Below are 12641 nucleotides of genomic sequence, written 5' to 3' on the forward strand. Positions count from 1 at the left end.
GGGTATCTGGATGAACATCTTCCTAGACGATGGATCGGCCGTGCAAGTGAGGAAAACGTTGTGTTTCAGCCGTGGCCACCTCGTAGTCCGGACCTAACGCCCTGCGACTTTTTCTTGTGGGGCTATGTAAAAGACAGAGTTTTCGTACCACCGCTTCCTGTTGATATCGATGATCTTAACGAATCACAAATGCTCTTGCTACAGTTAACCGTGAGATGCTTAGTCGTGTGTGGTCAGAATTTGACTACCGTGTTGATATCTGTCGTGTTGCAAATGGTGCACACATTGAACATCTGTAAATTTTCAATAAAAACTTCAAGAATTCTTCTATGTAATCATGTAAGTAATGATCTAAACTTTTAAATAATAAATTCTCTACAAGCTATTCAAACTGTCTATTTCATTTGTAATCACCCGGTATAATCATAATCCTAACTTCAACTAATATGACGATCCCTGTTTGGATTTTTAGCCGTTCATGCACTCCAAATTCATTTAGGCACTTCTCAACAGCTACTCAGGTGTCATCGTAGATATCAACTTAGGGCCGGTTTCCAAGCTCGGGATTTAGCTAAGTTCTAGACTTCAACTGGCTTTAAACTCTGGAGTCAGAAAATTGGCTTTCCGAGTCAGAGCGTTAACATAGTCGAGGACTTGAATAGACCCTGGAGTTTGGAGATCACAATAGACTCTGGAGTTTATAATTTCGCTTTCTGAGTAAAGGGCTTATAAGTCCAGGACTTGAATTAGATTCTCGCCTCTTTCCGAGTCAAGGATTTATTAAAAACCTTCAAGTCCAGGACTTGAAACAGCGTGATTTTAAACCCTCGACTGAGGATGTTTTTCAAATTGAGTTCTGGACTTAAACTGAGCAAACACAACTCATTTATTGTTTTGGAGTAGATGAATAGCCAAATAGATGTCATGGGATACCCAAATGTTATTTGGATTAGTACGTATAAATTCATAATTTATAGTTTGCAAGTCTAATTTTAAATAAAGTTCTATCAGAAATATGCTTAAAAAAATAACATTATTTTACGACTGTGACATAACCTAAAAATTTTCAAGAAAAATGATACAAGGATTGCCTTGGAATTTCATCTTCCAATGTGAATGTTATCAATCAATGTCATATTCAGCAAATAAATAATAAAAACATAACAATATATATAATAAATAATCATTTCAGTTTTCTTTTTCAAAACAAATACGTTTTCCGAATCAATAGCCTACTAAAATTTTTATTCCAAAATCACTGGCAAGGATTAATGATCAATAGCATAACATAAACTGAAATGTTCATTCATTCATGTTTCAACAGGAATTAGGTTTTGCTTTGAATGGGCCTACAAATAAATATTGAGACGTATTTTCACAAAATAGCTGTTACAGAATAGTTTGGAGAGCATGCTGATTTAAATAAGTCCGCTTCAATCAGCTGTCTCCCATTGCCAAAATAATAACAATATTAATATTGTGAACTAGCAGGAACCCGTGCTTCGCAAGGATCTATTTTCAAACTTGATAATCTAAAAACTTGACGTAATGAAATTTTGAAGAATTGAAAATAGGCCTATAACCATCCTTGGTTAATTAAGAATCTAGCCTACATGCAAAATTTCAAGTTAATTAGTCCATTAGTTCAGACGTGATGATGCGTCAAACATAATTTTCCTATCCCGTACATGTATAAGCCAACTCTTTATTTTATTATAGATATGGTTAACGACTGCAAGAGATAGGAGTGTGGAACAGAATAGTTGTGAAACTATGTTAGCGCCAGAAGTGTCTCAAACACAATAGTAGGTACTACATGAACTTTTTGAAAGTGATTTGAAAAAAAAATGTTAAAACAACAGAACTGAAAGCTATCAACCTTATCATTCTACTTCCATTTAGAGAGGCTTTTGTTTGAGCCGAATGAAATCTTCTATCTTCTATGTATATTTATAAAAATGAATGTCTGTTTGTATGTTTGTTCCCTATGACTTGAAAATTATTTGACATAACGGCATGAAACTTTGAGAATATGTTGTGTGAATATTGGGGATGGTTTCTGACCAGAAATTTTAATGGGGTGGCTAATAATGATTATTTATTAATCCATTTTTCACAGACCCATGTTTTCGAAATTGTCGGCCTAGCGGCTACCGAAGAACGGAAAGATGATCATGATTCAATATCATATTGAGATAATATGATTTAGCATCTAAAGTTACCAGCTGTAATAAACACGTCATTCTATGATAAATTGTGTAGGCTACTGGTATTACAACGGTAGTTTGGAGTTGAAGTGTAGTTGATTGGTACCAGCTGTAGATAATGATTCCTTAGGAGACCTATACAAATAATTATCACTCCCCTATCATTGAGTAACCGGAAAATGTTGGGAAAAAATTATTCACCTGATGGAAGAGAGTTGTTCATATTGCATTCATTAATGGCAGAATAATTTACATTTTTTTTAATTTAGCTTAGCTTATATTCATCCTAGAATGGAAGATGGAAAGAATATATGATTCTGTGTGATTCATCGTACATCGCATATTTCCTGGACCATCTATTGACAATCAACAAATATGAAAACATTGAATTCATCTTTGAAACACTGATTTATCCTATCTATTTTTTTTAATTCAACACTTTACTGTTAGATATTACTACCAATTGATTGAGAAGAATATGTTTTGGGAATAATGAATGCTGCATGACTAAGCACATAGGAATTCCGTATTCAGATGTAAATGAAAATATTGATTGTCGGATAAATTTCATGATTCACCAAATAAAGTAAAGTGTGACATGAGATACATTGACTTTTAGGCGGTACGAAGTTCGCCAGGTAAGCTAGTTGTAAATAAAGCTTTATTATTAATAGTCAACGCTGGAAAAAGACAGGCTCAATCACCAGGAATACTATAAATTCTATGAAGGACAAGTAAGCCGATAATTTTGAGTAGTTCAATCACTTCCATTATGGACACTGGATACATTATGGACAATCAATACCTATGAAATTTATTAGCTACAAAATGGAAAACTTTGATTGAAGTGACCCAGAGTACTATAATATGAATAACCATTTAGATCAAATATAAGAAATTACTCACATCTTTTATCAACTTGTACTTTTTGTTCACAAAATATTAACACAAAAATATAAGTTATATTGAATGAACTCATGACTAATAGTACTCAAGTTTGTCTTTTTCTGGCCGTGCTACAAATAAATGTAGGTTTATGTTTGACATCTTGTTTTTGTAATCTTGTTGTCTGTTAAGAAATTTTTCAATGTTTTTTTTTGTTTGCAATCAAATTTAAATTTGAAAAAAGAATTATCAACAAACTCCTAACCAGAGAAAATCTCTGTGATCAGTTCTAATCGGAATGTATGAGACTCCATATACAGCTGATAGAAGGCCAAGCATAAGCATACAACAATGGAAAAAACACGTGGCAATAAGCTCGCGCTTTCGATCCACAGAAAATTAAATTCGATCAGCTGATTGATAAAATTATTTTAAGCTTTCCAATGATTACAACATATGTTAGAGTGTCAATTATATCAGTTCCATATGGCATTCACCTTACCATGTTCATAACCTTACTAAATAGGATCCTTTTTCATCCTTTGAAACCCTTAGAGGCAAAATATCTCAAAATCTGTTCTTAGTGTGCGTCTAGCATGTTTGAAGAATATTTGTGCAGAGTTTCAAGTCTGTCGGCCAATTAGTTTGAGCTGTAGTGTGATTTTACATGAAAATTTTCAAAAAAATTCCCTCTCCTGGACCTATCTCTGCTCCTGGTCAGATTTTTTCTGCATAGATCTGATTTTTTTTCGTAGCTGAACAAAAAAGTTCCTCATGACTTTGCTGTGCAATGAGCGGTTAAAAAGTACACATTTTTTGGGGGCCCCAGCTCCCTCAGGGGGGCAAATTTCTGAAAATCCTTTCTTAGTGGATGTTTTGAGGCTATCATAAACAATTGTGCAAGATTTCAAGTTTGTAGGCTCAGTAGTTTGGGCTGTGGTGTGATTTCAGTCTGTCGGGGCTTAGCCTTTTATAGATAATAGAGATAGAGAAGAGATAGAGATAGAGAAGAAGAGAAGAGAAGAGATTCAAGTTTGTAGGCTCAGTAGTTTGGGCTGTGGTGTGATTTCAGTCTGTCGGGGCTTAGCCTTTTATAAGTATAGAGATTTCCCTCATGTTTACTGAGTTAAAGCTCTGGACTCAAATAAGTTGAGAACTTAGGGCCGGTTTCCGAGCTCGGGATCTATAAGTTCTGGACTTACAGAGTCCAGGACTTAAATTAGCGCTCGGGTCTAAATCAACTTTCTGAGTCACGATTTTATCTTCTAAACTCCGGGGTCTAATGAGTTCTCGACTTATTTGAGTCCAGGACTTTAACGCAATAAACATGAGGGAAATTCACAATAATTTTGCTCTTGTAACAGCTGATTGCAGCGGGATAATTCAAATGAGCATGCTCTCCAAATTATTTTTTTGAAAATACGTGTTGATTTCTTTGTAGGCCTACTCAAAGCAAAACCTAACCTTTTGAAAGATGAATGAATAAACATTTCATTTTAAGTTATGCTATCATTGATCCTAACCAATGATTTTGGAATAAAAATTTCATTTGGCTATTGAGTTTGAAAACGTATTTGTTTTGAAAAAAATGGAATAGTAATTTATTATTGTTATTATTATTAATAATAGGTTGAATATGACATTGATTAATATCATTCAGATTAGAATATATATTCCAAAGCAATCTTCGTATTATTTTTCTTGAAGGTTAAATTTTTAGGTTATGTCAGTCGTAAAATAAGATTAGTTTTTTTACATATAATTCTGATATAATTTTATTCCAAAATAAACTTGCAAACTATGAATTATGAATTTAGATGGACTAATCCAAATAATTTAGGTATTTCATGACATCTATTTGGCTTTTCATCTACTTCAAAACAATAACTGAATTGTGTTTGCTCAGTTAAGGCTAGAACTTAAATTTAAACCCTACCCCAGTCGAGGGTTTAAAATCACGCTATTCAAGATCTGGACGATTTTTTATAAATCCTCGACTCGGAAAGAGGTGAGAATCTAATTCAAGTCCTGGACTTATAAGCCCTTGACTCAGAAAGCGAAATTATAAACTCCAGGGTCTAACGTGATCTCTAAACTCCAGAGTCTATTTAAGTCCTCGACTACGTTAACGCTCTGACTCTGAAAGCCAATTTTCTAACTCCAGAGTTTAAAGCCAGTTAAAGTCTAGAACTTAGCTAAATCCCGAGCTCAGAAACCGACCCTTAATATCCTTGAAATTTTATGAAGATCATTTCAACTGTTTTTAAGTAAAAATTTGTCTCATTAATTATTTGACCCTCGTAGATAAGATTGTCCTTTTAGAAGAGACTCTATTGGTTGAACACGGGTTCACAAATCAATATGGAATTACATGATTGAATAACTACGAATAAATAAATAGTGCTTGTCTAGTGTGTGCAAATTCTACTTTAAGTTGTATCCTTTTATATGACTTCATATTTTTAGAAGAATAGATTGTTCTTGGCAGTATGGGAGGATAGAACGTTAGGCTTTATAAAAACAAAAGTTAATCATGCACATCAAGCCATATTGATTTGATGATATAATATGATTTTTTAAAGGAAGTTGATAAGTCTTGATTTGATACATTTCTCAATAATTTCTGCTAAGATATTTAAAAGTGACACTGGAATAAATTTTTTGTGACATTTTTGTCAGTTTCCTTTTTAGAGCATTGTAACTTTTACATTTCATTCTACAACATATACTGTAACTTTCATATGCTATAGAGATTGAGTTTGATAGAATGTGTACAGGACAATTTAAAGCTATCACTATGAATAATACAAATCTAATCTGCCATAAATTTCAATCCAATGAGCCATGAATTATCGATAGAAGAAAGATCAAATGAGAAGAAAGTTGAGGTAAATTCAAGAGTACAATTTGCTAGAAAGACTTATTAAATAACTAGCTGGCCCGGCGAACTTCGTACCGCCAAACAGTTAATGCATCTCATGACAAACTTTAGCTGGATGCACATCTGAGGAGGCGCGATGCGGCATTTTGCATCCAGGTGGTTCTTGCTTATTTGTTTGAATGGAAGAACTCACACTCACTGATTCGGACATGGCATGTAACAGTGTGATAATGCAATCTCCATAAGATCAACACGTTGTATCACCAAGCCGCGCCTCCTCAGGTGAGCTTAGTCTTTGCTTAATCTGATGCACTATATTTTTATGAAAATTATCCATCAATCAGTATTTTATATCTAAATATGGACTTCCTATGTGCTAGTTGTACAGCAGTTTGCATTTTTAGATATAGTTGAATGCACCTTGCTGGGGAATTGAATGGTATATCTCCTTGCTGCTGATTTTCCCGTGCATATTCTAAATTTACAGCATTCCGACCCAAGTTTGGACGTCGTTCACACCGCGGCATTATTTCATTTCATTTATTCATAGACAATAGATTCAATGCAGGTAAAAACAACAGGCATTCGCCCAAAACTGCTTTTAACCTTAATTTGGAATACACGGTCTAGAGGTTATGTACCTTAACTTAATTCACACACTATTTTGAGTCCAAAAAATGTATGTACTACAATATTTTTGGATTTATCAGATTAATTAATTTCAAAATATAAATACAAACCAAAATCTTCCTTCACAATCACAGAAAATATTAAAAAGTTCACTTGAATCCACAAATTATACTCATGTTGAAATTTTAAACATGTTAAAATTATTATTAGAATTAAAATTCTGTGAATCAGTAGAAAGAAAGAAAATGGAAAAACAGATCTACCGACGGCTGTTGGATGACGCGATGATTATAACAGCTGATTTTTATTTCTGTGTGAGGCCAGCTCACAAATCTTCTCCCATAAGGATTACATGTAAACTTTGAAGGACCGTAGGAAAGAGTCCTGAAGTCGGATTATAAATTTGATAGACCAAAAACAATCCTTGATGCGGATTTTATATCATGCTAAAATTTCAACTCAATCGGTGCAGTACTTTTGGAGTTTTTGAAGCGTACACAAACCAACATAACATTTTTATATATATATATATATGAATGTATTTAAGCCTACCCGTGTTTCATGACATGCAGATTCCACATCTTCATGAGTTCTTTTTCGCCCTCATTGACGTCGGTGAAGTCATCGATCATCATCTGCGTCTTCTTCTGCAGCCACTTGGGATCGTTCTCGTCCTCACTGTCCACGTCCATCTCCTTCGGGTAGATCGGCAGACACGTTGTCGTGTGATGGTACAACCTGACGTACAAACATATTATTAGCATTGTGGCATAGAATAATACTTCACAGTTGAGCATTTCATAATAAATAATAGATTGGCCATCTCACTTGAAGGCGACGGTAACAAATAAAATAATTTATTAAATAATTGTCCTTATGTATAATTATGGTTCAAGTTGATGTGTTTCCAAGTCTTTCTTGATGCTAGCATGAACTTTAATTTCCATTTCCAAGTCATCTTAATCATCATCAAATTACATTATATCTTCATATAAAATAAATCTTTAGATAATGCTCTGTGAAATTAAAAGGATGATTTTGATATTGAATATAAATATAAATATAAGTTATTAATTTTTTGATACAAAAATCCAGATGATAAATTGTAACAATACCGAGGAGTCCGTACTATATTGCATCGAGGCCATACTCTGAATTATATGCATATTTTCATGCTCATGAATCGATAGAATATAAAAATAGTTAATTTTCAATTGTATAATGATAAAAGAAGTACCAATGTTGGATACAGAATGATCAATATTATAAAAGAAATTCAGATATAATACAGACGAATTGATACAGTCTCAACAAAAATACTTGCTGATGCTATTCAGATGTACACTTCACAACACTCTGCTCTCTATTTGATAAAAACTGCTCCATAACGTGTATATTACTATAGATATATTGTGATCCACATGGATAATAGAGGTCTTAAGCCTGACTAGCGACTGCATTCAACATAATATCATAATTTACATTTGGTAACCCCCTTTATAATGCTGATGTAGCTATGCATTGTTATTTACTAGCTATTAGTTTAGTTGCTTTTACGAGTCAGTCTGTTGCCAGAGCTCGTAGAGCGTACATCGCTCATAACAATGTATTATTATATTGAAATAAATAATTATTTTTTAAAAAAGCCGGTTGGTTATTCCAGTTCCTTAACTGGCGCCCGAACCACCCTCGCGCAGTTTTCCAATATTGTTCGTTTGACAATATTAGTTTTCAGATTCGTGTCGCGATTGCTTATTTCGACTTTGAAAAGGAAACTATCGGAAGACTAAGTGAGGTGAACCTTCAACTTCAACGGAACTTCTACACGGAATAACCACGCTACCGGACTTCTTTCATCCTGGCAACCACACTGGCAGACTCCTTCCGGAACGCTTTCATCCAACAACCGGAAGTAAATCCAGTTCTTACCATTGCTGCTACTGTAAGTAACGAATGAATTCTTCTACCTCAGCTTCACTTTCTTCTGCTTCAAATCCACTCATCTAGCCCTCCAAATTAGACTCTTCCACTATGGCAACTATCCCCAAACATCTGTTGGACTTTATCCCCAAGTTCGATGGGACATCCAATAAAATTCCTAAATTTCTCAGATCCATTGAAAAACTTTTCGGACTTTACTGTAATGATACTATCGAAAAAACTCAACGTGACCAGAACCACTGGCTTTTGTATACCGCTGCACTTCACAACTTAGAAGGCACAGCTGATAGCGTAGTTCAAAATAGTGAGTGCTCTAATGTGATCGAACTTATTCAACTCATAAAGAAACACTTTTCCGATAAACGTACTGTTTCAGACCTCATAGCAGAGATTGCTATCATGAAAACTTTTCAACATGAGCATCCCCTTGACTTTCTTGACAGACTAAACGGAAAGCGAACCAGGGTAGTTACTCGCTACAAATTAGACGGTGTATCCGGTGACTTACTCAAAAACCTTCTTGAACAACTTGACATGACACTTGTAAGGACACTTATTCACGATGTTCATCCAACACTCGGAGCTCATCTCCAAGTCTACAAGCTTAAGAACTTGGACGAAGCCCGTGACACTCTTCGTAGTGATTGCAGTATTGTGTTAAATCAATTGAAACTTACGGAATCTGTGTCTGATAGTGCAGTTATCAATCCTCAGTTTCGGCAGCGTAACTTCTTTCAACCGCGTTCAGTGTTTCCCCAATTCAGACAGTATCAACCATACTGCCATACTTATCAACCATACTTATCAACCATACAGTGATGATATAATATGATTTTTTAAAGGAAGTTGATAAGTCTTGATTTGATACATTTCTCAATAATTTCTGCTAAGATATTTAAGTGACACTGGAATAAATTTTTTGTGACATTTTTGTCAGTTTCCTTTTTAGAGCATCGTAACTTTTACATTTCATTCTACAACATATACTGTAACTTTCATATGCTATAGAGATTGAGTTTGATAGAATGTGTACAGGACAATTTAAAGCTATCACTATGAATAATACAAATCTAATCTGCCATAAATTTCAATCCAATGAGCCATGAATTATCGATAGAAGAAAGATCAAATGAGAAGAAAGTTGAGGTAAATTCAAGAGTACAACTTGCTAGAAAGACTTATTAAATAACTAGCTGGCCCGGCGAACTTCGTACCGCCAAACAGTTAATGCATCTCATGACAAACTTTAGCTGGATGCACACCTGAGGAGGCGCGATGCGGCATTTTGCATCCAGGTGGTTCTTGCTTATTTGTTTGAATGGAAGAACTCACACTCACTGATTCGGACATGGCATGTAACAGTGTGATAATGCAATCTCCATAAGATCAACACGTTGTATCACCAAGCCGCGCCTCCTCAAGTGAGCTTAGTCTTTGCTTAATCTAATGCACTATATTTTTATGGAAATTATCCATCAATCAGTATTTTATATCTAAATATGGACTTCCTATGTGCTAGTTGTACAGCAGTTTGCATTTTTAGATATAGTTGAATGCACCTTGCTGGGGAATTGAATGGTATATCTCCTTGCTGCTGATTTTCCCGTGCATATTCTAAATTTACAGCATTCCGAGTTCTACGACCCAAGTTTGGACGTCGTTCACACCGCGGCATTATTTCATTTCATTTGTTCATAGACAATAGATTCAATGCAGGTAAAAACAACAGGCATTCGCCCAAAACTGCTTTTAACCTTAATTTGGAATACACGGTCTAGAGGTTATGTACCTTAACTTAATTCACACACTATTTTGAGTCCAAAAAATGTATGTACTACAATATTTTTGGATTAATCAGATTAATTAATTTCAAAATATAAATACAAACCAAAATCTTCCTTTACAATCACAGAAAATATTGAAAAGTTCACTTGAATCCACAAATTATACTCATGTTGAAATTTTAAGCATGTTAAAATTATTATTAGAATTGAAATTCTGTGAATCAGTAGAAAGAAAGAAAATGGAAAAACAGATCTACCGACGGCTGTTGGATGACGCGATGATTATAACAGCTGATTTTTATTTCTGTGTGAGGCCAGCTCACAAATCTTCTCCCATAAGGATTACATGTAAACTTTGAAGGACCGTAGGAAAAAGAGTCCTGAAGTCGGATTATAAATTTGATAGACCAAAAACAATCCTTGATGCGGATTTTATATCATGCTAAAATTTCAACTCAATCGGTGCAGTACTTTTGGAGTTTTTGAAGCGTACACAAACCAACACAAAGCGTACACAAATACATATGAATGTATTTAAGCCTACCCGTGTTTCATGACATGCAGATTCCACATCTTCATGAGTTCTTTTTCGCCCTCATTGACGTCGGTGAAGTCATCGATCATCATCTGCGTCTTCTTCTGCAGCCACTTGGGATCGTTCTCGTCCTCACTGTCCACGTCCATCTCCTTCGGGTAGATCGGCAGACACGTTGTCGTGTGATGGTACAACCTGACGTACAAACATATTATTAGCATTGTGGCATAGAATAATACTTCACAGTTGAGCATTTCATGATAAATAATAGATTGGCCATCTCACTTGAAGGCGACGGTAACAAATAAAATAATTTATTAAATAATTGTCCTTATGTATAATTATGGTTCAAGTTGATGTGTTTCCAAGTCTTTCTTGATGCTAGCATGAACTTTAATTTCCATTTCCAAGTCATCTTAATCATCATCAAATTACATTATATCTTCATATAAAATAAATCTTTAGATAATGCTCTGTGAAATTAAAAGGATGATTTTGATATTGAATATAAATATAAATATAAGTTATTAATTTTTTGATACAAAAATCCAGATGATAAATTGTAACAATACCGAGGAGTCCGTACTATATTGCATCGAGGCCATACTCTGAATTATATGCATATTTTCATGCTCATGAATCGATAGAATATAAAAATAGTTAATTTTCAATTGTATAATGATAAAAGAAGTACCAATGTTGGATACAGAATGATCAATATTATAAAAGAAATTCAGATATAATACAGACGAATTTATACAGTCTCAACAAAAATACTTGCTGATGCTATTCAGATGTACACTTCACAACACTCTGCTCTCTATTTGATAAAAACTGCTTCATAACGTGTATATTACTATAGATATATTGTGATCCACATGGATAATAGAGGTCTTATGCCTGACTAGCGACTGCATTCAACATAATATCATAATTTACATTTGGTAACCCCCTTTATAATGCTGATGTAGCTATGCATTGTTATTTACTAGCCATTAGTTTAGTTGCTTTTACGAGTCAGTCTGTTGCCAGAGCTCGTAGAGCGTACATCGCTCATAACCATGTATTAGTATATTGAAATAAATAATTATTTTTTAAAAAAGCCGGTTGGTTATTCCAGTTCCTTAACTGGCGCCCGAACCACCCTCGCGCAGTTTTCCAATATTGTTCGTTTGACAATATTAGTTTTCCGATTCGTGTCGCGATTGCTTATTTCGACTTTGAAAAGGAAACTATCGGAAGACTAAGTGAGGTGAACCTTCAACTTCAACGGAACTTCTACACGGGATAACCACGCTACCGGACTTCTTTCATCCTGGCAACCACACTGGCAGACTCCTTCCGGAACGCTTTCATCCAACAACCGGAAGTAAATCCAGTTCTTACCATTGCTGCTACTGTAAGTAACGAATGAATTCTTCTACCTCAGCTTCACTTTCTTCTGCTTCAAATCAACTCATCTAGCCCTCCAAATTAGACTCTTCCACTATGGCAACTATCCCCAAACATCTGTTGGACTTTATCCCCAAGTTCGATGGGACACCCAATAAAATTCCCAAATTTCTCAGATCCATTGAAAAACTTTTCGGACTTTACTGTAATGATACTATCGAAAAAACTCAACCTGACCAGAACCACTGGCTTTTGTATACCGCTGCACTTCACAACTTAGAAGGCACAGCTGATAGCGTAGTTCAAAATAGTGAGTGCTCTAATGTGATCGAACTTATTCAACTCATAAAGAAACACTTTTCCGATAAACGTACTGTTTCAGACCT

At 34.8% G+C, this 12641-nt stretch overlaps 1 protein-coding gene across 1 annotated transcript in view; it reads right to left on the reverse strand.

The window, feature by feature from the left end:
• The window catches only part of LOC111048397 (polycomb protein suz12-B), a 106068-nt gene that overhangs the window by 33593 nt on the left and 59834 nt on the right, over positions 1-12641 (reverse strand). Inside the window, exons 10-11 of the mRNA XM_039429507.1 lie at positions 10873-11058; positions 3347-3352 (exon numbers count right to left, since the gene is read on the reverse strand). Coding sequence (XP_039285441.1) covers positions 3347-3352; positions 10873-11058 — 192 coding nt within the window. The remainder of the gene's footprint in view (positions 1-3346; positions 3353-10872; positions 11059-12641) is intronic.

Source organism: Nilaparvata lugens, chromosome 5 (genome assembly GCF_014356525.2).
Source record: "Nilaparvata lugens isolate BPH chromosome 5, ASM1435652v1, whole genome shotgun sequence".
In the NCBI taxonomy this organism is placed as follows: domain Eukaryota; kingdom Metazoa; phylum Arthropoda; class Insecta; order Hemiptera; family Delphacidae; genus Nilaparvata; species Nilaparvata lugens.